Raw genomic sequence first — 27,156 nt, 5'->3', positions numbered from 1 at the left:
TTCTCCAGGTGCTTCTCTGTAGGCCTCCCTCCGTCCCCTGGGAATCCTAAGCAGAAACCGGAGACTGGAGCCTCGGGCCTCCCTTCAGGCTGCCATGGGGCCCAGCCCTCTCCCTCCCGCCCTCTCTCCTGGAGAGCCACCCCATCGTTGCCAGGGGGCCTGCAGAATAGGCAGGTCCTCCACCCACCTGGCCTGCGGTGCAAGGTGCAGCCTCCAGCCTTGGGGCGGCCTGCCTGGGGCTCACACACCTGGTCAGCTCAGAGCCCCCAGAGGAGTGGGTGGGGCTTGAAGGCCCTGGTGGTTTCATTTTAAGCGAGGTCTCTTCCCCTTCCTAACCCCCACTTCACCTCGGACCCAGCTTTCTGGGAAACCCTGCAGCAGCTTCTCTGAACTCTGCTAACCCAGAGTCCATGGCAGGAGAGGGAGGCTTCCTGCCCTGTGAGGCACACCCTCTGTCCCTGGTGACTTCTCTGGATTGCCCACCTCCCAGAAAATTCTGGACCAGCCCTCCCCCCCGCCACACTACATCCCAGGTTCTAGATACCAGAAGCCTCATGGCTTCAAGAAGGGCAACCCCAAGACATAGACAAGTCGGTGTCTGACCTCTGCTGCTGGGTGACAGCGTCCAAGTCGGGGAGGGGTATGGGCTAACTCAGGCTTTCTCCCCTATGCGTCATGGACGTTGGGGCCAGGTCATTCTCTGTGGGGCCGTCCTGGGCACTGTGGGAAGTTGAGCAGCGTCCTGGCCCCCACCCACTTGATGCCAGGAGCACTCGCAGTTGTGACCATCACAGATGTCCCCAGACATCACCCAGATTCCCTGGATTGAGGGTGTGATAGGACTGTCCCCACTGAGCCCTAGTGGGTTAATGACAGCTGGGAGAGGACAGAATGCAGGAAAGATTTAGACGCGGCCCCGTGTGTGTGCCATGGAGCACCTGAGACGTAGTGGGTCTGAATTGAAACGCGCTGTGAAGGCAAAAGATCCCATATGATGATGTCATACAAAAGGGACAAAAAGAATGTAAAACACAATACTGATTTTTCATATTGATTACAAGGTGGAAATGGTAATATCTGGGCTCTACTGGGTTAAACAAAACATACCATCAAATTACCTTTACCTGTTTTTTCCCTATTGTAACTGCAGCTGCTAGAAAATTGAAAATTTGGTTGATCCCTTTCCCTGCCATTTCCCCCACTGCCCCACCCTGGAACAATTGTTATGCTCACAGAAGGGAATGCGACCTAGTCTGAGGAGAACGCCACGGATGAAGGGGGTGGGCTTAATAAATTATTTGGACAGATCTGGCCCTATCACATCTGATGGAGTTGGGTGATCACTTTTTCTGTGGGTTACCCGCGGGGCTGTTGGCTGAGCTGCTCAGGGCTCCAAGGCACAAATGCCATGGAAAGGAAACAGGCGGGGACACAGGGGACAGCACACGTGGTCATGTAAAGTGCTGTTTATTATGATGAAACCATTGAGCTGAAAAAACCTGCACTGACAAGACGCTCAATATTTTCTTCTTGCAAACCAAGCACCAAAAAGAAAAAGAAAAAAAAGAGCAAAGAAAACACAAAAATAAAGAATACCCATCGTGCAAGATTCTAAAGCTCTCCAATTTGTTTCCTGATTGATATTTTGGACAGAGAGGTCAGAGGGGTGTTAGGGGTCACAGGCATTGCCATGTTCACGCCCCTCTCCCCCCCCCACAGTGGCTGTGTCATCTCAAGTACTTGGCCCTCTGGGGTACTTGAACAGCCACGAGAAACCTCGACAGGAGTACGAAATCCTCGTTCTCTCAGAACCAGGGGAGAGGCCTGACATCACTTTCTGCCTGGACCTCCACATGTCTGGGGACCCCCAAACCAAGGGCTGTTTGTTATGTGTTTCACACAGAAGAGCCTGCTCCCTTGCAACAGAGAACCTATAACCACATCACTGGGATGGGAAGTGGGTCCCCAGGTCTGTGGCTACCTTAGGCCAGGCCATTGGGAGCAGCTAGGGACCTGCAGTGACTGGGGTGTCGGATCAGAGGGTTCTCAAGGAATGGGGAGCAGGGAAGGGAGCCACCAGGAAACAAGGCTGTCAGCAGTGCAAACCTTTCACCACCCATCTCCAAGGCTCTGGCGTGCTTCCCGTTTACTAGGAGCCTGGTTCTGACGCAGAGTGGGAAGAGAAAGAGCCAGTTTCTCTCTAGACCTTCCCAGATTTGAGGGACCCTGGCAAAAGCAACAGAGCAGAGCATGAAGAGGGGCCTGTGCTGACGGCCTTAGGGGAGGTACCTAGACCTCGCAAAGCCGGTGGAGGCGCCCAGCTTCCCAATCCTCCATCACCCCCTCACCAAGCCTAAATTCACCCCCAGCAGCCCCATCCATGTGCCCTTTTACTCCCTGCAGATGCCGGCTGGTTCCACATGAACAGTTGGCTGGGGTTTGGGGCCCTGACGTGACTGCTCGCGCCAGGTATCCTCGGGCCAAGATGCTGAATCACCGTCCCCTCTGAGAAGCTGGGACACCCACATAGCAACACCTTCATAATTTCTGGTTATCTCTTATTCTTTTCTAAACCAGGGGAAACTATGGAGTGGCTGAAACCTGGCAAGCCGGTTGAAGGAGCCACCAACTTGTCTTCTCTTTGGTGTCCACAGGACAAAAAACAAAACAAAACAAAAAAACCACGGGAGACTAGAAGGGTCTCCCTAAGAATTCAGCAGTTCCCACAGGGCCACAAGCCACCACCTTCCGCTGTACCTTCTCTGGAAACCCAGGGCCAGCTTGGCTTGCACCAGGCTGCATCTCTTTCAGAGAACCATTCCTCTGCAATTTGCCATAGATAAGTATCAGCTTGTTCAAACCATCAGGAAGTATTGAGGGGGGCAGCTGACAGCTTCATCTTCAAAGCTCGGAGGAGGGGAACCTTAGAAGCAGTCCTGGCCTCCCCCACTTCCTACTGTCTGACGGCACAGAGGCAGCCTTCTCTGAACCTTGAAGGCAGACAGGCTGGCCTTGGGTCTCAGAGGGCCTGGCTGGACACCCCGACAGACACAGGAACTAGGACAAGCTCCCCGCCAATGTTTCATTTCCAACCAGCTGTGGCTGAACGGTTTGAGGGCCCCAAAGAGTGACGTGCCGGGGCAGTCACTTCTGATTCGCTGGGCTAGCAGAGGTGACAGAGGGTGCCACCCGCCCACATCTGCAGGCGCCAGGGGAGTACAGGCCTTATCGAAGGGATCTGCTGGGGGTTTCAACCACACCGATGGTTTGGAAACCCAACACTTCCTTTCTGCTGAGTCGAGTGTCAGCACAGCTGCCACGAAGAGTCAGAAGTGTCTGCTCCTGAGGCACAGGCGAGAACTAGACCCTCCAAGGGACAGGTCACGCTCTGCTGAGGACAGGCAGGGTCAACTGTCCCAGGCTGCATGACGAGAGGCAGCAGTGGCCAGGAAGAAGTGGACCCCATGACAAACAACAGGTTGACTGCTTTTTGGGACAGCTTGAGGGGTACCTCCAAGGGGGCAGGTGTCAGGCGAGGGGATGACGCACAGAAACATCTCTTTTGGAGAAAGACGCCAACGTCTATGCTCTGTGGGTTCCCTCAGAGGCTTCATCCCTTGAAAACAGCGCAGCCAGTTCCCGATGCCACTCCCACCCCAATTTCTCTGTGGCCCAGTCCGCCAGGGGCTGGGGCTGCCCTCAAGGGACACTGACCTCCTGGGGTTGGACCGGAGGCTGACACCCAAAGAACAAATGGAACAAGAAGTACAATGGGCTCGGTTTGCTTTTTCTTTCCCTGTTTTGTTTTGGTTTTTTTTAAAACCTAAGTAAGCAGATTCTCAGACGACAACATGAGCAGCGTCACCCTTCCCCAGAGACTAGAGGACCCGCCGGCTGCAACAGGTGGGAGAGGAAGTGAATGTTCCGCCGTGTGGATGTCTTCTCCACGGCAGCGGCGCGGCAGGCGAGGGGGGAGGAGCTGGTCTGTCCCGGGTGGGAAGGGCGGGTGGACAGCACGCAGACAAGTCACCAGCCCACCCGTCACACAGCGGTGCGTGTGGGTGTGCTGGGCTGGTTCAGACGCAGCGTTTTACACAACCAACCGGCAAAATCCACTTCTTCCACCTCGGACCGTTTGATGAAGGCGTGGTTCTGCAAGGGAATAAGAGGTGCCGTGAACAGTCAGGTGTCTGCGGGGAAGAGGAAGGCAGCAGCCTTCCACTCGGGTCCAGCAGGCCATCCGGAACGAAAACCCAAAACACTGAAAGAGAACAGGCCCCTAGCCACAGGAAGACACACTCGGGAAGAGGAGAAAAACCAAACCCAGAGCAGGGAGGTGCCACGCCTGGGGCCTTGCACGCCTGGGACAGGGTCTCAGGGGAGGGTGAGGCTGCTGTGAGCTCCCCTTCAGCACTGGGGGCGCTGGGGCCAGGTCATTCCCTGCGGGGAGCCATCCTGGGCACCCTTGGTCCCCACCCACTCTTCGCCAGGAGCACCCCCAGTTGTGACCACCACAGGTGTCCCCAGTGTCCCCTGCAGGCAGAGTGGCCTTGGGTTAAGAATACCTGATCTGGAAGACAACACCCTGTGAGGACAGCAAGTCCCCTACGAGTCCTGTGCGGTAGGACGTCCGCCGGCTAAAGGAGCCTCCTGGGCCCTTGAAATAAGGCTTGAGGCTGAGGAGCAGATCTGTGCATTCCTTTTCGTTTCAAGTAATTTAGAGAGACACCCATGGCTGGCGGCTCCCATGGGGACAGCAGAGTGCTAGAGCTTCCTGATTCTGGCCTAGGTGGGGTGAGCGGACGCCTTCCTGACCAGGGCAGGAGGGTGGGGCCTGGAGTCCACGGAGGGGTCTAGTCTCCCCACATGACAGCAAGGGCCTGACTGCCGCCTCTTGCGCGAGCTGGGGGCAGGCGAGACCACCCTCATCTTGCTGAAGGTGAAGGCTTGGGTGACAAACCAAAGAAGAGAACAGGACTCCTGTGGCCCAGGGCGACAAGAGGGGAGGCTGCAGCGTTAACCCCAAAACGGCAGACAGTTTTACTCGGGCAGAGAGAGACCTGGGAGTTTCTTGCACAGTATGAATGGGAGAGCCAGGGGCGGGGAGCACACCACAGGCGGTTTCAACGTAAATGTGTTTCTCTATTTCATGTATTTGTATATTTTACAATGGACATGTATTTTTTTCTTTTTCTTTTTTAAGGAGGGTGCAGCTCACAATGGCCCATTTGGGGATCGAAGCAGCAACCTTGATGTTATTAGCACGACGCTCTAACCAACTGAGCTAACTGGCCACCCCCTGAACACGTATTTTTTATGTCACGCATTTCTTTAGCACATGGTACTGGAAAACCTATGTTAGACACCAGAAGAAATTTCTAGAAAGAATCAAGCAGACGCAGACCCCCTTCCCATAGGGCGCTCCAGGCTAGGTTTTCTAGTGTGACCACAGCAAACAGTGACTACAACTGAGACACAGCCTGTGGCCACAACTGCTAGTGGGGTGGCATTAGACAAGGTGCCGGGGACTTTGTCAGAGGGAGTGCTGGCGCTGAGACTCACAGATGGGGAGTAGCCAGCCTTGAGAAGAACAGGATGTGTCCCCTAGGCAGAAGGACTGTCCTGTGCAAAGGTCCTGAGGGGAGGGCGAGTTTTGGCGGCCACCTTGGTTTCCAAGGACATTGAATGGTGTCTGACAGTAAGACACCAACCCTGTAGCCTCCCCGACCTGCGGGGGGGTTTGACAAGCCCGAGGCAGGCATAGCTCAGAAGCCGCAGGGCCCGTCATTCTCCAGGAACACCCGCACCAAGGCCCTTCTGGTCTCCTAGGAGCTGAGAGGCTGTTCTGGGTCATTTCTGCTCAGGGACCGGGGACCCAAAGGAGTTCTCCAGCTCAACACACCCCCTTGACAAGAGCCAGCTTGGGGCAAGAAGGGCCTGATGGAGTCTCCCTCTCCCTGCAGAGGAGGAAGGGGCCCTGCGTGGCAGTCTGTACCCCGGTGCCCCCAGAATCCCCAGCGTCACTCACCATGAGCATCTTCAGATCCGCTCGCTCGGCTGGGTTCTTGATTAGGCTGGGGGTTCCGTGGGGCGGGCCAAGGACACAGGGTAGGGAGACAACACAGGCCAGTTAGTCGGTGGCCGTGGGGACTTGTGTCTTGAGCTGTGGCCGGGAAGCCTGTGCTAACCCGTCCCCATGCCCAGGAACCTGGCCAGGAAGAGAACCTGCTCTGCTGTCACTCTGCTGGCTGGTCCCAGTGGGTGAGGGCCCCAGTGCTACCCTGTGGTGTCAGGGCAGGCCACCCCGGGGAGGGAATGGTGAGGGTCTGAGCCCAGGACAATAGGGAAAAGGAGAGAAGGTGGGAACCCCCCAGCTGCTGCTCAATCAGAGGCCCACCAGCAACCGTAGCTCCGTTTCTAATAAAAATCCCAAGTTTGGGAGTTTGAGTGTCAAAACAGAACTTTTTCCTTCCCAAAAGCAGAACTGCCTAAAGGCAGCTACTCAAAGCAGCTTGCGGTTGAATGATAGTTCTTCAAACACAGAGAAAACCTTGAGTGGATATAAAAACATTTACATGGATCATGGACACGTGGATTTCTACCCCACAGCGCCGTCCAGAGATTGTGCAAAGGGCCAGTGGCACCTTCGCCACCGGGAGCAGGAATGCTGCTGAGTCACACAGTCACGAGGTGGCAGGGGGTTGGCCGTGTCTGCTCATCCTGACATGTACGATGACTCTAAAGGTAAGTAGGGTGGCCCTGGCCCCTCCCCACTGGTCCCCAGCCCACTTGCCCCAGTCCATCTCCAGAGGGCAGGAGTGTCCAGAACAGCTGACCACCTCCCAGAATCCTGCTGGGAACGCTTGTTTGGAAACTGGGGGGTTGCAGGGCTCAAGGGATTAGGATACTGGGGGACCCGCTGGCAGAAGGCAAGGTGGGAACAGCATTATTTCCAATGTGCCTGAAAACCTGTTTGCTCTGTGTTTTGGGGATAAGCTGGGGATGACAGCCAGACGCTGTGACTCAGAAGCCTTGGAAAGGGACTCTGGGTCCTAAGGTGAGCACAGGTGGCCCACTGGATACTGCAGCTGCCCAGTATTCCAGACCCGCAGGCTCGGCAGAGGGGCCTGGGTAGGGGCCAAGAAGGAAGAACGCATCTAGGCTGATGGCTGGGAGCGATGGCGGCCCACCCCAGGAGGCAGGCAGGGCTTCTGAGGGCCTGGCACACGGCCCCGCCCACCCAACACCGAGCTGGAGGCTGTGGCACCTTACCATTTATTCACAAACTCCTGGAAGTCCTGGGTGAAAACACCACTAGGCAGCTTGGGAGGAGGCTGTGGGAGAGAACAGATGGGTGGGAGTCAGAGGCTCACAGATGGTTCTGGAATCACAGAGGGGAAGGCGCTTCCCAGCTCTGCACACATGAGGCTGCACCTTTCCTGGCCTCGCCCCTTCGCCCTGCTAGAGGCCGGCAGCCATCCCCTGTCCCTGCAGGCACTGCCACCCACCCTGCCAGCCCGGTTGGGCTCTTCCAGGGTTTTCTTTCAAAAGCTATGGTTTGGGGATCATACTGGTTCTACAAGGAAGGAGAACAGGGCTCACCCTAATTGTATGGACAACGGTGGTCACTCTTGACCGTGGGTCATCCTGTCTGGGCCACCCACCTGTGTGGGTGTCTTGAATGAGCTGTGGGTCTGGACCACAGGAGGCAGCTAGTTCCAGGGTTTTGGGATTGAAAGGAGCCTGGGCTGGCACAGTGTCCCAGGGTGAGGACTGCCACGTGCAGGGGGGGGCCCTGTCAGCAAGGCGGTAGGCAGGGCCTCCTCCTCGGCTCTCTCCACCTCCTCAGCTCTGGGACCCAGCCTTTCCGCTCAGAGTGGGAGGCGGTGTCCTCACTGGGAGGACGTGCTGGCTGGGCCTGGGCGGCACTGCCCGGTGCAGGGAGAGCTGTGTACACCGGAGCCACCCCGCACTGTTCTATCGCCACCGACCGCTCACCCTGACGCTCAGCCCTGGGCCAAGCCCCACACTGCAGGCAGCCCTGCCGCCCTGTTTCTCTGACCTGCCTCCAAAGGGTCATCTAAAACATGTCAGCCGCCAGAGGCCTCGTGTGTGTGTGTGTGTGTGTGTGTGTGTGTGTGTGTGTGTGTGTGTGTGTATGTGACGAAATTGTGCCAAGATGGAGGCTTTGGGGTCAGGTCCTGCTTCACCCCTCCCCAGGTACAGGCCTCTACGGAGGCGGCTCCCATCCTTAGACCTCAGTTTACTTGTCAATAACTGGGAATATTCATGCTACCCTTCCAGGCACTCTGTGTCTCCTTCCAGAGAGAAGAGGACATCTGGACTTTCCCTGAGGAAGTGAGACTCATTATGACTTTGAGCACATTAACTCAATGATGGAAAGAGAGAGAGAGAGAGAGAGAGAGAGAGAGAGAGAGAGAGAGAGAGAGAGAGAGATGCTGGGTGACAGAGCTCTGAGACTGGCCTGGCTCCTTGGCCCAAGTACCTGGTTACTGGCCTTGGAGGGAGGGAACTGCGGTGGGAATTCTGGGTTCATCTTTATAAATATAAAAACAATGTCCCTTGGGGAGGGGTGGGCTTCTGCAGCATGGCAGGAAGTAAGGCCACAGTGATTTTATACTTGATAACCTCTGTCTCTTCCTCTCGCCCCGCAACAAAATCCAGTCTATGTGTTGAATTCCCTTCTTTTTGGTAATGTATTCCCGTAGCAATAGCTTAATTCTGCTGGCATGAAGACGTGCCTAAGGGCCTCCAGGTATGTACCTCATTTACAATGTAGTCCAGCAGCTCGAAGATAGCCATAGCTGGCCGGCTGTCCATCCCGTGACCTGCACGGGGAGAGAGAAAAACGGTGAGACGGGAGCAGCTGCCGCGTCTCTGTTGGGCATCAAGGTCTCAGGGTACTGCATACAGCCCGGAACTTCCCACACTGGCCGAATGGTCTGGCTACTGAATTCCCTTCCTAGGGACATAACTTTACTCCCGAGTCTCCGGTGAATTAAAAAAATTAAACACCCAAATGAACAGAAGCATTTTTTGAGAAGTCACAACCCCCTGCTTTGTGGGGTAGAGGCGGAGTGTGGTGGGAGAGGGTGTGGCTTGCAGACCACAATTAAGGACAGTAGCGTGACACTGCATGGAGCCACACGTAGAGGCAGCAGCAGGACCCAAATGCAGCTCAGGACAGGTGGCCGGCTGACCTGTCCTAGACCCAGCTGGCCAGGTCTGGGTTTGGCAGTTGGACTTTCCCCTTTTGTCCTGTCCTGAAATGGGCGCTCGGGCTGGGGCTGGGGGAGGTGCTAGAGGGCTGAAGTGGCCTGGCATGACCCACTGCTCCTCCCGGCCGGGAGGGGGGTCACAGCAGCACATGTGGAGGCCATCTGGAAGTCAGACTGGGAGGACATGGCCAGGCCTGAGGATACAGATGGGGGCAGGATTCTCCCCTTAGAGGAAACCAAGACACCCCAGCAGTCTGGGTGTGGTCCCAGGAAACGGGAGGGTCTAGGCTTGAAAACACCATGAAAATCACCATCTGACAGCCCAAGTGTCCATCCAAAGTGAGCAGATACACAAAAACGTGGGCAACCCACACACTGGAATATTACTCAGCCACAAAAAGGAGTGAAGGAAGCACTGACACTTGCTACAACACAGAAGAGCCTTGAACACACGGTGCTCATGAGAAGCCAAATACACAAGGCCACAGTGTGTGATTCCATGTATGGGAAATGTCCAAACAGGCACATCCACAGAGTCAGGAAGTGAGTTCGTGGGTATCAGGGGCTGGGGTTTCCTTTTGGGGTGATGGAATTAGGTAGAGGTGATGGTTGCATAACATTGTGAGAATACCAAAATCCACACTATTATATGCCTCAAATGAGTAAATCGTATGGTACTCAAATTCTATCTCAATAAAACTGTCACGAAACCAACCAACCACAGTCCACTGCATGTTCCCTTGGACTCTGATTTAACTCGACTCTCTTCCTGTCACTTGACTTTAAATAAAAAGGAATCACAGAGTCCTAAGTGCTGCTTCCAGGTTAGGCCACTTCAGCGGCAACCCTCCCTACCTCACCATCCCCAAAAGTGGTGGAAGTGTCAGCCTGAGCCTCTCTGGCATCGGGGAGCCCCCCACCTCACAGGTGGCCACTCTAAGCATTAGGGATTGTCTGGGAGCCCAGCTGCACTCTGGCCTCCTGTCCCCTCCCACGCTGTGCTGCCTGTGTGTCCAACAAGCCACCCAAGGAAATTCGGAGTCAAGTTCTTTTCAATTTGGGGGCTTCCTGGAAGGCCTGGCCCAAATGCAGCACAATGTTCCGCGCCGCATCTCAGAGGTGGGCATACGGGCATTCGTGGGCAAGCCTTTCCACTTTTCTGTACATTTGGACATTTTCAGGATAAAATGTTGGAGAAACCAACCAACTAGTGGCTTGGCCGAGCGGTTGGTTTCCAGATCCCACCAGCTGGTGACAACAGGTGCAGCTGTCCTGACTGGGACAGGTCGGGGGTGCTTCTTCCAGCCCCGTCCCCAGAAGGCTCATGACCATCTGAGGACTGCTGACCACAGTTAGCACAACCAGGGGGACAGGTGGTGCCGAGAGGGGCCGGAACGGAGGCAGCTGCTATCCCAGGCATGGCATTCCCCGCTTGGGTCACTGCCCATCCAAACCGGAAGTGCCAGACGCAGGCCGTACCACTTATGGGGCGTCCAGGGGGTCTCGGCCGCGGTGAGATGCTGTGAGGCTCTCCTTCCGCCCCATCGACCATGGGCCGGCCAAATATGGCCTCCAGCTCCTTAGCATCTGGTGGGGGGATAGGGTACCTTCCGATGGACAGTTCCACCAGGGACAGGCCCATGCTCCAGATGTCCGACTGCACCGAGTAGTGAGTGCCTTGCAACCGCTCTGGCTGTCGGGCGAGACAGAGGAAAGAAAGGTCCAGAGGGAGACGGATGGATGCTGGAATCCAGGGGAGCTCATGGGATTGGGGTGGCATTTGAATGCCTCTCCATTGCTCCCCCACAGCCCCATCCTGACCGCTGCCACCCTCTATAGACCAAAGCGATTCTGTCTCCTTTCACCTGCCTCAGGAGAGAGAAGCTTCCAGCCAGTGCTGACAGCAGCTCTTTAAAGACCAAAATCCTTGGTGGTTTTGTAAAAGGATGAGTGGCCCAAGAAAGACCATGGAATGCCTCCTTCTTCACACAATCCCAAGACTAACTTCCCACATCTTTTATCACCCACATCTTCCCTAAATACCTGAGGGCTAGTTTCTTGGCTCAGAAATTAACTGACTACTCTCAATATGACTGGGTTTTTACTACCAGTGGGAAGGAAACGGCAGGCATTGCCAGAGACAAACCTGAGCGAGAACATGGTGGAAATTAGAATTTCGAAGGACAGGAGAAATCCAGCAAATAAAAAAGGCATTTGGAAAAGCTTCGGGAAAATGGGGAAGCGCTGACGGGGTGGTGGTGGTGGCGGGAGGTAGGTTATGGCACGTGATGTTAAAACGCCTCTTGAGGGACTTACAGACATGTAGGATCGAGTTCCCACGAAAGAGTTGGCCATGGAGTCAATGAGCTGCCCGCTCACCCCAAAGTCACACAGCTTGATCTCCCCTCTGGAGTTGACGAGGATGTTGGACGGTTTCACATCTGTGAGCAGAGCCGGTGGGTGAAGTGTCGTTCAGGCCCGCTCGCCAGCCCTGGTGGCCTGCGAGGGTGCCCCCACGCGTCTTACCTCGGTGCATGATCTGGTGCTTCTCCCGGAGATATGCCAGGCCCCGGAGAACCTGCAGGGAGCCATGGAGAGAGGAGGGGTCAATAGGCCACTGGACAGGTCTTTGGGACAGAATGGAGTGGCCAGGGTGTGGGACCAGCTCGGGAACCAGCTTTCAGGTGGGGGTGAGCGAGAGGAGAGGAGAAGTGACGGCAGTGACACCCTATACTGGTGGGTACAGATGCCTAACTCACTGATTCTCACACGACCGCCCACCTGCCCACGCCACCCCCCAGCAGCAGACACTGCCATCCCTTCCGTCTCAGAGGAGGAGCTGAGGCCCATGGGAGCTGAGACAAGGCCCGAGGCCTTGCTATGCTAGCAGGGCTGTGAATGCCTGGCTGGCCAGCCTGCCTCGGAGGTGGCATCATCCAATGGGCATCACCTGAATGTTTTGGTGCTGGGCTGTGCTAAGGAACCCACCCCCCTCAACTGATGGAGGGATGGGTACAATGGCTATGTCACCAAGTCAGAGAGGAAACATCACAATATGGCACTGGGGGACCCTGTGTGCCGGGGACCATGCCACCAGGTTCCATGCAACCCCGACACCTGTACGGGGCAAGAAAGCATGACCCCTATTATATGGGCAAAGGGACGCCAGGGCTCAGTGCTCCAGCAGGTGGAGACTGGCCTCGGCACTCTCCTTCCTTGTAGGGGCTGCACTGATGCGACCACTGGACACAGAGGGCAGGAGTAAATATAAATGGGGCTAGGAGCACGTGCACGCGCCCAGCGCTGCGACGGCTGGGGGGAGCAGTGCCTGCACACTCACCGCGATGCTGACCTTCCCCAGGATCTCTTCTGGAATTCTCTTGGCTTCTTTCAACACCTGGTCCAGAGAGCCACCATCCTGGGGGTGGCACAGGAAAGAGAAAGCAAGCGCTGTGAGCAGGCAGCCAGATGGGGCTGCTGCAGACATGGACCTGAGGGACGCCGGAGTGGCAGGTATAACAATGCAGCATTTCCCTGGTGCCCCATTTCCTCCACAGGAACCAGAGGCCAGCCACAGCCAAAGGCAAGCCTGGGTCCAGTGCAGAAGGGGAAGGGTGCCCGTGCGCGCCTCATGACTCAGCCCTCCTGAGTTGCCAGGGCAGCAGCCGGCAGGACAGAGCCACAGAGGTGGGCACTGCTTATGGCCAACGAGGCGCAGCCCCCAGGCTTGCAGCCAGAGCAACCTCGAGTGTGCCCAGGCTAGACCTGTCCACTTCTGGGGCCTGAGAGCAGAGGCGATTCCCGGGAAGCGCCCAGAGCAGGAGACAGGCAGCCAAGCAGACTGGTCTCTCCACTGCCCTCGGCCTGAGCCCAATCGTCCTCAGCCTTATTAGAAAGACTCCTACTGCCGAGGGACAGAGGACAGCCGGGGTTGGTGACAGCTCCGCCCCTTCCCTTAGGTCGTGTCATGTACTCGCCAGCACTGTACACAGGAACATCCTGCAAAGGACCTGACACAGGTCACAGTGGATCCCCCACCCACCCTGGGCGTGGCCCCAAATCCACCTGACAATGAGGAAACAACAGAAATCCAGCGTCTTGTGCAAGGTCACCTGGCAACAAACCTGGAGACCAAAACCCAGGGTGTTGCCAGCTCTGGGGAGGGTGCCTCTTCAGGGGTGGGGCTCCGCTGACATGACCAATGGGCCCCCTCAGATGTTAGGTAGACACGGCCAAGTTCCAACCATGGGCCAGAGCCTGCCTGGGTCTCCTCTGCACTACAGAGAGGAAAGCAGAACCGAGGCTGAGGGGTGAAATGGGGTAAGAATCTGAAGTGGCGGCCAGGTGGCCCCAGAACCGGCAAATGTGCTACTGTACGAGTCCCACAGGCGCCCCTTTCTAGGGACACTTTCTGCTTCACCTGGGGGCAGGGGTCAACCTCCGAGATGCCCAGGTCTCCCCTCTCTGGCCATGCTTGGTGAGAAAGGCCGTGCTGGAGAGTTCTAGAAAACCCAATGCACTTTGAAGCTTAGGGAACCTGTGCGTGACTGCAGCTAGAGAGGGACAGGCACACACGTAGAGGGTGGGTGTGGCCAAGGAGGAACCCGGCAATCCGGGGAGCCTGGTCTGGCCAGGGCACCTTGCCTGCCCCACTCTGCCTGTAGGGTGAGATGGGAATTCCTCTATTCTTCGCGGTTTTTTGTTTTATCAATCAACCTTAAAAGAATTTAAAAATAATTTTTTTTCTTAAACTGTAATCCCTGCTCCCTAACACAGGTCCTTTCACCCTGAACTTTTCATAGAGTTGCTAGTTAACTCAAAACATCCCCACGACAGATACTACTGCCCTCTCCATGGCAGGGTCTCCCCCTCGGCGCTGGGGACACTAGGGCCGACATTCTCTGTGGGGGCATTCTGGGCACTGTGGGGTGTTGAGCAGCATGTCTGGGCCCCACCAGCATCACCCTACTTGTGATAATGTCCCCCCAAACATTGCCCAGTGTCTTCAAGGGACAGAAGTACCTCAGGGTGAGATCCCCTAGCCCACAGCTAAGAAGCGGGTAAGTCATTTGTTAAGTCACAGGCACAGGATGTGGTGCAGATGTCACAACGAGGTCTTTTTGACCCCACATCTCTCGTTATGCATGACCATACACTTTCATGTTGTGTGTATGTGTTCTAAATAGTCTTCAAATCCTACTTTTATTAAGCAGGTAGTACACGAATACACACGCCTTACAAAAATTTCAATGCAGATATATAACACTCTGATCCCCCAGCAATGCCACTTGCCGCCCCTGAAGTGTGACTTATGTTCTTCTAGATCCTTCTGTGCATTTGCATACACATCCATATGCATAGGCAACTACAGAATTTTAAAAATACATATAAGTGGGCTCCTATCATGTGTATCTTCCTCCTCGGGGATTTTCTCATTCGGGTCACAGGCTGATTTCATTCCTCACCGCAGAGCGGCCCGGTGGTGTTGCGTCTCTGTCCCTGACTGACAGGTGTGCCTCATTTTTCATTATCACAGAACAAGGGAACACATTCTTCCTATTTGACTAGAGCCCAAGAAAGACCAAGAGGTGCCTCTGAGCAGTAAGTGGCTCCCCAGTCACTGCTGTCCTGAGATCCCCACTGTCCACTCAGTCCATGCCCGAGTTTTCTTCATCCCAGGTTTAGGCCACTGGGAAACCGCCGGCCCCACTGACCCGGAGCCCTGGACGCCAACACGCACTGGACAGGTAAAGTTTAACCTTCCATGCTGAAATAAGGGATTTGTCGTCAGTTAGGGGTGTTTTCTCAAAAGCTAGAGTTGGAACCTCCCTGATGGGAAAACAAGGGCCAATTTGCACATGACCCTATGTAGAAATGACAACTTGCCCTCCATCAGGGAACAGTTCTGCAGCATGGGACATCCACTAGGTGAGATGTCACGATGGTGAAAATAGAAATGAAGGTGACAGAGAAATACGGGGAACAGCCCGAGAAACGATGATGGCTAATATTCACTCAACGCCCTGCGTGTCCTGGGCCCTACTCCACACATCTCATCCTCACCAGGGCCTGGAGGGCAGCCACTACCCCTCTTTGGCTTGATAGGCAAGAAGGGGTGAGAATCTCATTCAGAGTCACGTAGTGAGAGGTAGGCGGTGGGGCTGAGGCCCAAATCCAGGGTGTCATCTCCACCGCCATGTAGGGCGCCCCCCAGTAATGACACATGAACAAGTAAAGGAGAAGTGTCCCACAAACAGAAAAAATCTGGTGCCCATGAGGATCGATTCTGGGGGACCGTAAGGAGTGGTGACAGCAAAGCCCTTTTGTTGCTTTAATGTCATTTTGTTCTCCTCATGCCTTCCTCGCTGAGTCCCCCTCCCAAACTTCTACCTCATGCTGGAAACCAATGCTTTACATTCATCAAGAACAGAAAGGGGAGTGAAGGGGAGGCAGACTGTGCCCCTCCCCCTTTTCTATAAGGGAAAGAGGTGCCTTCACCCTCCCATGATGTTCAGGGAGAACAGGGAGGGTGGCTACGAGCCCTGGAGAGGAGAGAGGAGGGAGGAGGGAAGAGGGAGCAGGCAGGTCCTACAGTACAGAGGCTCCCCTCAGACCACAAAGTTCCTTCTGTCCTCCCGTGACCCTTTGATTCTTCTGTGCACTCTGACTGCCTGGCGGGAAGGCAGATATGATCTCCCTCTCCCAGGTGAGGAAAGGGGCTCCTCCAGTGCACGGCCTGGCGGGATCGCTCAGCTGGGTAGGGGCAAGGAGGGCAGGCAGCACCTTTTCTGGGGCACTCCCTCCGAGCTGTTACCCCACACAGCCGGCTCACCATGCATTCCTTGTGGGCGCTTGCTCAAATTTGTTTCCTGCCTTTGTTACAAAACGGTCAGGAGCACAGAGAGTTTGCAAGCCATAACCGAAAGCCATGGTGCCTAAAGTCACGTCGCATCCTGGTTTTGCAAGGGCCCCGCCGGGCCTGAGCCCACGCGGCCTGGCGGCAGGCAGTCCGGTACCTGACCAGCTGGGCTCGGCAGAGGGTCGGCGGCATTTCCCCCCAGGGCCTTCAGCTCTGACCACTTCTGCTTTCGTTTCTCCCGATCCCACCCATTTCGGAGCCTCAAGACCAGAGTTTCTTAACCAGGGAGGCGGGGCACAGCCAACTCCACCGTGGTGGTTGAAAAAAAAAGACGGGTGTTCATGCTCCACCCCACAGCTTCTAATTCTACAGCTCTGAGCTGGGTGCAGATGTGCGTCTGCCTTTAAAACAGCTCCGCAGACCGCTGCACTCTCTTTAGAAATATCCACCAAATTTTCAATCCCGTGTACCCCTGGGCCCTGCAATTTCACTGGCAGGACTTTACCACTCAGGGATGCTTGCTTCCACGCAAGGACATTCAAGGCAGCATCATTCAAAACGGGGCCTGGATCGGAAGCAACTTCAGTGCCCACCAACGAGAGAATTTACTGATTTACCTCACAGGTATATGTGGCCACCGGGATGCTAGACAGTGGGGAAAAAGATGGAGGGAGCTCTCTATATGCTGCCAGGAAATTATTTCCACCTTGTACCCAGTGAAAGCAAAGCTGGGAGGGAGGAGGGTGTCTGGTGTTTACAAACAAAGGAATCTGTACACACATCCTTGCACAGGCATCAATTATTACCAGAAGGATCCCCTTGGAAACAGGTGTATGTGGCCCCAGTGGACGGGATCCTGAGGGGCATAGGCAGGGGGAACCTCTTTTTCACCAGCCACCCTCTCGTTCTATGTGAACCCTTTGTCCTGTCACATCTCCCGGGCTGCAAGCCTGGATGGCTCTGGGGACACTGGCTCGGCGCCCCTCGGCCCCAACCCACTCACCATGTGCTCCATACAGATGCTGATCTCCCCATCGCTGTAGAAGGCCCCGTAGAAGCCCACGATGTACGGCGAGTTACATTCGTGCAGCACCTGCAGCTCGCGGATGATCTGGTTCCGGATGGCTGGCTTGATCTCCAGGTGAATCAGCTGAAAGGGGACAGGGATCAAGTTCAAGAGCAGGGCCAGGAAGGGGCGGGGCTTCAGTCGTCTGCCCTTGAGGTGCTCACAGCAGCGATGGAGACCAGCAGCAATCCACTCCTGAATATACACATCCACGCACACACCTGCACACACACATCCACAGCAGCATGATACACTCATACGGAGAAGCAATCCGAGTATCCAACAACTGCTGAATGGGCAGACACAATGTGCCCATTCATACAGAGATGTATTACTCGGCCACGAAAAGGAGGAAGGCGCTGACACTCGCCACAGCGTGGATGGACCTTGAACACACGGTGCTCATGAGAGAAGCCGGACACACAGGGTGTGATTCCATTTACGGGAAATGTCCAGAAGAGGCACATCTACCGAGAAAGTGGATTCGTGGTTGTCAGAGGCTGGGGATGGGGCTTCTTTTTGGGGTGATGAAAATGTTCTGAAATTGGCGGTGGTGATATACGTACAACTCTGTGAATGTACTAAAAACCGCTGAAGAGCTAAATTGTCTCGTATGTGAATTACATCTCAATAAAGCTGTTAAAAAAACCCCGAAAACCCATGAGCACAGCTAACATTTTTCACTTGGTTACAGGGGGAGGTAAGAGCTTTCTTCACACCAAATCCTATGAAGTGCCATCCTTTCCCAGGACCCAGCCCAAGGAATGGCCAGGCAGAAGGGTCGATTACGTCACCTCTGCCCACCTCCTCAGTCAGGGGTGGGTTTCTCTGGAGCCCTTCTCACCTCCGGGCTACAAACGAGGCACAGAGAGCTTCTGGTCAGCACCCGAGGATCTCAGCTGCCCTTTCACTCCACTAGAGTTCAGGTCAGCAGCTGGGATTGTCACCAAATTTATTACAACATTTCAAAGCAAAAGATCATCTCGAGACATGCAGAAAAGACAGCTGACAAAACACCAAGAGCAATGCCTAGCTACAAACCCTAAGCAAACCAGGAGCCATAGCCCCGCGACAAAGAGCGAAGGTCATGGATCACATCCTGGCTACTCAGAATCCTAGATGCTCTGGTCATTGTGATGAGACAAGAAACAGGCGTGATTTCTATCCCTTTGGCAGAGAGGCAGAGCCAGATCACAGGTAGCTAAAAATGACTGCCATCAACTCAACAGACATTTTTGTAGAGTCAGTTACAGCCGGGACCAGTGATGGGGAGAAAGGCAGGAAAGATGACCCTATTCAAAGGAGACGTGCCGTCGGGAGGCAAGAGGAGCAGGTGAAACCACCCTGGTATGGTAGAGGAACCCGAGTGGAGGAATCAGGGACAGGGGACCCAGGGCTGACAGACCAGCCTTGGAGGATGGGTAGGAGCTACGGACAGGTCGGGGAGGGCATTCCAGGAAGAGGGACAAAGAGCTGCCTTTTTGAGGGCACCAAGGCATGAAGGGTGTACGGAGTTAGGGGAGGGGGACACAGAGTAAGCGTGAGGAGCTCACAGGCCCATGCCGATGACCCTTGTGACCTTGAGAACTGGGGCAGGTCCTGGCAGCACAGTGCCATGTGCCTCTGAGTACGGCCCCTCAGGTACTCACATCTCCACCCATGCCAGCCTTCAGAGCCAAGCCCTGGCCATGCTCCCAGGACACTGTACGCCCCCGTGGCCAACCCAGGACGGCGAACACAGCAGAACCCCAGGATGCTCTCTCGTTTGGTGGGACTGCATCTGTGAGGAGACGCCCAATACGTACATGTATACGTGCTTTGAAGGCGTGAGATGCTGAGTCTGAAAATGAAGTGCTGACCTTTGTGTGGAGGGTAGGAGGTCGGAGGGTGGGCAGTGCAGGGTGATGGAGCCCAGGGCTGTCCAACAGAAATATACCGTGAGCCACATACGTTAAATTTAGAATCCTTTACTGCCACGTTATAAAGTAAAAAGAAGGTGAAATGAGTTTTTCAGGTATTCTGTTTAACTCAATGTAACATATCAAAAAATTATCGTTCAACATGTGATCGATGTAAAAATATTAATGAGATTTTTTTCACAAGGAGCTCTTAAAATGCGGCACATGTTTTTTTGCACATATAGCACACCTCGGTTCGGACTGACCTCATTTCAAGGGCTCTACAGCTGAGTCTGACCAGGGGCAGCTCTCAACCAAGAACTTGAAAGGGACCATAGATGAATGAGTAGCGGGGGAGCGAGAGTCCACCAGGCTTTAGAGAAGAGGGAGGGCTGGACAAAACTGGGCAGAACTGGATGGAATCCCAGAGGCCCTGGGAGCCTGGAGTCGGGTGAATGTGAAACAAGGCCCCAGGAAGCGAGAGGCTTATTGGGAGAGAGGTGGTAGAGAGGACGTAGGAGTTGCTGCTACGTGATCTCAGTTTTAACGGGTCCGTTATATGTGGGGCTTGTAAAGCGAGTCTTCCGGACTGACCAGTAGCCAGCACCAAGGGAGTGCAGAGAAAGCAGGAACTGGAAGGCAGGGGCTCGTCTCTGAGTGTGTGCTCACAACATGCCCTGATGACAACCCTGGGTGGAAGAGGACGGGGTAAGTGCCCCTACTGCACTGATGAGCAAGTGCAGGTTCTAGGACATTAAATCATGCTCCCAGGGGCACATAGCTGGTGTGAGAGCAGGTCAGGGTTGGGGCCGGGCTCACGGAACGCCAGAACCCATGCTATTTCATGTCTCTCCTCTGGGGTCGTACGAGCTCCGATCGCTGATTAAGCCAGGAAGGTACTGAAAGTTCAAAGCAAACACCAAGACTGTCTGGGAGGAGCTTAAGGCAGTTCCTACTGCAGGATGAGGGGTCTGAGCTAGGGACGGGCGGAGGGGTCCAAACTAGGGACAGAGGGGCATGGATTCTGGAGGCAAAGACCTGACAGCTTCCACTGGGTCAGGGTCAACCACAAAGGGTCAAACCCAACTCAGCCGAGACCTAACCTAGCCTCAGTTTTCTCATCTGTTAAAATGCAGCTGTCATTCCATTCAAATGACAACACACACCAAGGTTTTAGAACTGGCTTTGACATAGGGCAATCACCTGAAAGATGGCAGCTAGTTATTTTGTGGCCTTCGACAGGTGACACGACCTCTATTCTCACTCAGAGTAGACGGTCAAGGAAGCGCTGTGCGTATAACAAACATGTCAAACTCTTCACAGGTCTGCCCTGGCCCGAGTCATGCAGAAGTTTTGTTCCTAGGACTTCCAGAAGGATGCAGGAGGCAAGCCATGCTGAGTCAAGAAAACATTTACGAACAAGCGTGACTGTACAACTCAAAACCAGTTTTCTGGGGCCTATGGAACCAGTCTCGCTGCTCCCTCAGCACGTCCTACCGGTTAGGGTGCTCAGGGCCAATCCCAGGGACCCACAGAGCAGGAGCCCCACCCAGCCCTCACTCTCACACCTGCGGGCAGGCTGCCTTGGATAAGCTTACACACTGGGAATGCATGGAATTCACACCGAGCTTCCCGGGGAATTTTAAATTCCACCCAGGGTAATGGAGAAAGGACCGAGTCCACTGTTTCTTAAAAACCACTTTGTCTCATTCATTGTCCCATCTGTGCCCTCAGCTAAATAAAAGCAACAGGCCTCCAGGGTCGACTGGCATTCCAGAGGGACTAAAACAGGCTCTTGACCCCCATCAACCCCTCCAGGGTTCCTGGCCCTCAGGAGTTACAGTCCCGGTACAGGTGACCCCCAGGGGACAGCCTTCTCATTCGGTGTGTTCGCCACATGTCCGTGGGCGCCTGCGCTGTTCCCACACTCTGCTGGGAGGAGGTTATGATCAACACCCCTATTTTCTGGAACGATTTTACAAAACACTTTTATTTTGAAAGAATTATAGAAGCATGGGGAAGTTGCAAAAACAGCAGCGAGTCCGGCGTGCCCTTCACTAAGCTTCCCCCCGACAGTGACATCGCCCATCAGTGAAGGACCGTATCAGGAAACTGACATGAGCACAGCACCACTAACTCGACTACAGAACTTATCTGTCCCCTGTTTTAAACTCCTACGTCTTACTTCAGGCTTTCAAAAAGCTGTAGGCAAACTCTGGGATTCACGTTTATGTAAGGCACGTCGGGACCGCCCGGAAGATGCCTCGGTGGGCCCAAGAGAACCCGAGTCTCTGACACAAACTCTGACCAGCTCTGTTCTCAAGTTTCCCAGTCGCTGTCTGAAGCTCACATCCACCTTTTCATTCCCAGTGCTTCGGGAAATGGCAGACCAGATATGGCTGCGGTCGCTCTGGTTTTGAAAAGGCTGCCTGCGGTAAGGGGCCAGAAAGAGGCTTCAGCAAAAAGGGCGCTGCTCTAGAGCCAGGAGAACTAGCTACAGAGACAAATCCCAAGGGAAACCAAGCCCATTGTTCCCAGGAAAAGCAGGACCTGCATCCATCCACTGGGCATGGGGTGGTTGGGTTTCCAAGAATACAATTTGGGAATGACAGGATGGTGGGCTTCCAGAAAGAGGACGCTTTCTATGTCTGAAAGAGCATGATGCCGTGTTTCCCTGAAAATAAGACTGGGTCTTATATTAATTTTTATTCCAAAAGATGCATTAGGACGTTCAGGGGATGTCATCCTGAAAAATTATGCTAGGGCTTATTTTCAGGTTAGGTCTTATTTTCGGGGAAACACGATAGTATGAGCTAAACAATTTGTCCACATGAAGTGCCCCCTCGCCCCATGTTTAGGAGCCACTGTCCCCAGATGGTCACATAGCTGTCTTCCCCACTCCCTACATCTCCCAGGGGTTACCCCGCATGTTTATCAGCAGGCTGCATTGTGACACAGGAGCCCAAATGAAGGAGGCTTGGGACTTCTCAGAGCCAGGGTTTGCGTGGAAGGGGAGGTGATGGTTGATTTAATGTGTCCACTTGGCTAGGTAGTGGTATCCAGCTGTCTGATAAAAAACCGGTCTAGATGTCACCATGAAGGTATTTTTTAGATGTGATTTAATATGGAAATCATCCCATTCAGAAAAGCAGATGATCCTCCATGAGTTGAAAGCGCTAAAAGATGGAGGTCCCCCAAAAGAGGGAATTCTGCCTCCAGACAGCCTTTGGACTTCAGCTACCACATCAACTTCCGTGGGTCCCCAGCCTGCTGGCCTGCCCTGCAAACCTCAGACTTCCCGTGAGCGCATGGGCCAATTGCTTAAATACCTCTATCTACTTGCTCGCGCCCCCTGCCCCTCCCCACACGCACCCTAGTGGTTCTGCTTCTCTGGAAAACTTGGACTAATACAGGTGGTTTGCTTATCCCATTGCCAAGGGACCTTCCTCAGTGTGACCATCGCAGCAGAAGCCCTGTCTTGGGTCTGTAGTGCTTTCTCCTGGTTGTGAAGTCAGGGTGCTGCTGTCTCTAAGGGCACCTGAATCTCTTCCTTTCTTCCCCAAAGCTCCACTCACTTTCTGGGAATCTGAATTGAAGCCGACCCCAAAGGCAGAACTCAGTAATGGGAGAAGCTGCCTGAGGCAAGCCAGCCTTGCCACATTGTAACCAGAAGCCAGGCTCTTTCCCAGGACCAAGAACCCATGGCTGACAGAAGGGCATTTGAGTCCCGGAGCCCGTCAGAAGGCAAAGGCCAGCACCTTTCAAACTTCTCTTCCGTTTCCAAGGGGACCTGCCCACACCACAGCACGGGGACAGAACTCATGCCCTGCACTGCCTGCCACTCACCTTTCTCGCCATGATGAGGCCTGAAGGTCTGTGCTGGACCTTGGTGACCACCCCGCCGTTCCCGGCTCCCAGCTCCGAGATCCTTTCAAAGTCATCGTCCTTGAGCTCCCCAACCTTGGCTTTCTGGGTAAGGAAGGCTTCCAGCCGCTTCTTCTGCTGTTCGTCAAGCTCTAGCTCCTCTAACTTCTTCTGGAGGTCCACCAAGTTTGCTCTGCAGAGACCCCAAGGGCAAAGGTTGTGAAGAGTGTGAGAGCTGCTGAAATGACTCAACCTAAACCAAGGGTACCCTGTGGCTACTACACACCAGGCCCCGGGTTTGCAGCCAGAAGGATGCAGAGACGAATCAGACCTGATTCTTGGGTGGAGGGGCCTATGATCTCGCAGGAAAGAAAAGACTTCCTGCAGGCACAACTGACCAGAAGAGAAGGCCGGCTCCCTAAGAACTGAGGCCACTGCCTCTGTCCCCACTCACCAAGGTTAGGAGACCTCTCTGGGTCAATGGCCCTGGTCTCGGACCCAGGAGCCCTCCTTACTGATACAAGGGCTCCAGACCACACTGGAAGGAAACTGGAACCGAGGCCAGGACTGGGGATCAGGCAAATGAAGGCCCAGGCCAGGGCACTTGTCTTCACAAGGACGGAGGAGCAAACTCGTTTTGAGTGGCCTCAGAGCAAAGAGCGAGAACCAAGGGCAGAAGACAGAAGTTGTAATGTACATGAATTACACATGGGCTCTGGAGGGGAGAAGGAGGGGGCCTAATTTAAATAGCGCAGACAATTCCAGGGCATTCCACTCAACCAGCATGCTTGTATTATATCCCGAGCACCGCTATAAACATTAGGCATTTATACACACACGTTCCTGGACCCAGTTATTTAAAAGCCATTACATAGATTGCACTTTATTGGGCGATTCAAAGAATCTTCAAAGGAAATTGTGACAATCAGCTGTTCTCACTAATGTCATGACTTTGAATCAAATCCTGGAGTAAAAGCAGCTCCCTGTAACAGGCCAGCAGACTTTAGCTCGATGCACACAAGAGCTAACCCAGTGCTGTCCAAGACAGAATGTAAGCAACATGTGCAATTTAAAATTTTCTAGCCACGTTAAAAAAATTTTATATATATATATATATATATATATATATATATATATATACACATATATATATCTCAAGTGAAATTAACTTTAACGTATTGGTTTAACCCATCAAAAATGTAATTTTCAATGTGTAATCAATATAAACAAACTGGTGAATATTTATTTTACTTTTTCAGATTAAGCCTTTGAAATCTGGAACGCATCTTGTACTTACAGCTTCCCTGAATTTGGCCAAGACACGTTTCAAGTGCTACCTGACAGTGAGGGCAGCTCTGAGAACTAAGTCTCTATAGGAGAATGAGCCACTTGGGGCGGTGCTCAGTCACCAGTTACTGAGGGCAGTTAAGCCAAGGTTCACTGTCCACCTGGGTGAGACCTCATAAAGGGGATCAGAATCCCCTGCTAGAGCAGGGCATGAAGAGGAGCCTGGATGTTTTCTCAGGAACCTTCCAATCCTCAAGTGACCATGACTTGACTACTACAATTTAAAGAGGTATAAGCAAAGGGGCACACAGGCCAGGAGTGAGATGGCCTGCCACTAGGCGATGTCACCTGAGATGGTACTGCAAAGAAGTAACTGGAAGGCAGCGGGTGGGTGTCATTTCCTGAGCAAGTACCAGAGCTTTACAAACACCATCACACCGTCTTGTTTAATTCTCACAATCCTCCTGGGAGGCAGGTACTTGTAGACCCAGCCCACAAAGGAGAGAACAGGTCCAGAGGTTAAGTAATTAGCCCAAGGGTCACAATGAAAGGAAGTAGCACTGACTGGAATCAAACCTGTGTCCTTCCTGATTGCACAGCCTGCGCTCATGGTCCCTGCTCTTCACAGTGTCCCCTTGAACCAGGATGGGAGCCTAGTAGGCGTTCACTGATTGCCTGGTGCTCCAAGACCTGGATGAACAAGGAATGAGGACTCTGATGGATGGAAGAGGGAAGGCAAAGGAATGAATGGAGGTGACACGGTTCCTTCACTGTAGTTGAGAGGTAGCTTTTGAGGCCAGACTCTGGAAGGTCTCCAGCACTGCCCTACGACATCTAAAATGCATTCTGGAGTCAGCTGATTAATCCATTTTAAATGTAATGGCAACTCAACTGTGGTTATAAAAAAACCCTAGAATCTCAATGGCTGGCTTCCTGTACTGGGGGAATTTTTGAAGGGATGGAAATCAGACACCACATAAAAGAAAGAAAAGAGAATATAAAGAAAGAGCTGTCCTGTAAGAAAAGGAGTGGGTTTTTGAGTATAAGGAACACATGTGTCCCCACATTGAGCTATGCACTTGGGAGACAGAGAAAGATGTCAACTAGTACACATAAATATCAAGATTCCTCCTTCATCTGGGTTGCAGAAGGCCAAGTCCCCTGAGAGGCACCAAATATACAATTCACCCATTACACCTGGTTCTCATGGGGTCACACCACCAGTACAGGAAAGGGACCCTGGACAGAGGCCTCTGGGACCGTCCTGCTCTGCTGCACCACGCAGGACAGGAGTGGGGAGGCCATAGGGACTTCTGGGGCCAAGGAGTCAACCCGGCGTGACCGCACAAGCATGTTTCCCTTCACACAGTAAGATTCTACCACTGAATAACGCCACCACCCTGGACGCTCCTTTCCCTGTCCCCTTTCCCACGAGTCCGCCTGTCTCACTCAATCATCTCAAATCCTCAAACTGCCAGCATGTCTCCAGCCCCTGGAGGCTTTGCTAATCCATTCCATGCAGAATCTCTGCTCATCTGCCGTCAGGGGTCCCAGCAGGCGCCCCCACTTCTTTCTTCTAAGGCTCTTGTTCCCCCCCCACATGCACTCCCGGCTTCCTCCGCCTCCTGCCTCCTCACTGCTCTCCCCAGCTTCAGGGGCTCCACCTCCCCCCCCCCTGGAAATGCAAGCACCCCTTCCCTCCACCTCACTACTCAGGGACTCCCCCACATTTGATTTCACTACTAGAGACCCCCGACCCGTCCTCTCCCCCCAGGAACCCTCCCTCCAACCCTCACCCTGGATTCACTATTCAGGGACTCCCCCTAACTCCCATCTCACTACGCAGTGGCCCCACACCCCATCTATTTCCTGCAGGGACCTCACTTCACTCCGATTCACTACTCAGGGACCCCCTTACCCCAGTTCCACTACTTAGGGCTCCACACCTCCCTTCTCCCGGCAGGGACCTCCCCAAGCCCCGACCTCACTACTAGGACCCCCTCCCCACCGACTTCACTGGTCGGGGGACGGGGTCCCCATCCCCTCCTCTCAGGGACCCCTCCTCCCGATCTCCCTACTTAGGGACCCCCCACCCGTCCTCACCCCAGCCCCGGGGGGGCCCACTCACTCGGAGGCGCCCTCGGTGGTGGGGGACGGACCCTCGGCGATGGCGGGGTTGATGGTGAGCGCCGGCAACACCGGCTTCCTCCGGGCCAGCATCGGGGCTCCGCGGGCCGGCGGCAACGGCGTCTCTAGCCGGGGCCCATAGGGGGCGGGCCGGGAGCGGACGGCGCCGACGCGATCCCGGGGCTGCGGCCGCGGCCTAGGCCAGCGCCGGGGCAGCAAGGGTGGGCGGTGCTGCGGGCCGGGGCCGATGGGCGCCGAGGGGCGCCGGGGCTGAGGCCGCTGAGCCTCTGCAGCCACCGAGGCCCGACGGAGGCTGACGCCGCAGCGGGAGCCCGGGAGGCAGAGGGCGGGGAGGGGAGCGGGGAGATCGCGGGCCGGCCTCTCGCGAGAGCCAGCTCTGGGAGCGCGCACAGCCCCGCCCCGCCCCTCGCCTCGGCGCGCGGGCACCAGCGCGAGACCGCCTCCGTGGAGAAAAGGGGCGGGGCGATCCGCGGCGGGTCCCGCGCGTGCGCATTCTCTCCCAGCGGCCGCGCCTGTGCGGTGGTGCCTGGGCCGCGGGGCGGGGCGCGAGAGGAAGCCCGGGGAGGAGGCGGCGGCGGTGGGGGTGAGGAGCCTGAGCCGGGGGAGCGGGGGGCGAGGTCCGACCCCCAGAGCCTTGCGGGGTCCCGGGCTGGGACAACATGAGACGCTGAAATCCCCCAAAGTAGTGGGAGACAGACCAGAGTCAACGAAGTCTTTTTGCCAGTTATGGACACAGACACACGCGCAGACCCTGGCACCCACGATTATCCCCATTCGTTCATGAAAGAAAGGTGT

At 54.7% G+C, this 27,156-nt stretch overlaps 1 protein-coding gene across 1 annotated transcript; it reads right to left on the bottom strand.

The window, feature by feature from the left end:
- Positions 1-1,451: 1,451 nt before the first annotated feature.
- On the bottom strand, positions 1,452-26,771 carry MAP2K2 (mitogen-activated protein kinase kinase 2). Its single transcript, XM_081075643.1, has 11 exons — positions 26,342-26,771; positions 22,909-23,119; positions 17,102-17,248; positions 12,580-12,657; positions 11,766-11,817; positions 11,556-11,680; positions 10,719-10,932; positions 8,785-8,849; positions 7,273-7,334; positions 6,029-6,074; positions 1,452-4,152 (listed from the first exon to the last, which is right to left on the bottom strand). The coding sequence occupies exons 1-11, from the start codon at positions 26,431-26,433 to the stop codon at positions 4,042-4,044; spliced, it is 1,203 nt and encodes a 400-aa protein (XP_080931769.1). The 5' UTR covers positions 26,434-26,771; the 3' UTR covers positions 1,452-4,041.
- Positions 26,772-27,156: the final 385 nt, after the last annotated feature.

This window comes from Rhinolophus hipposideros (genome assembly GCF_964194185.1).
Source record: "Rhinolophus hipposideros genome assembly, chromosome: 16".
Classification (NCBI taxonomy): Eukaryota; Metazoa; Chordata; class Mammalia; order Chiroptera; family Rhinolophidae; genus Rhinolophus; species Rhinolophus hipposideros.
Note: the sequence above shows the minus strand (reverse complement) of the source record. Positions and strands in the feature narration are given on the sequence as shown.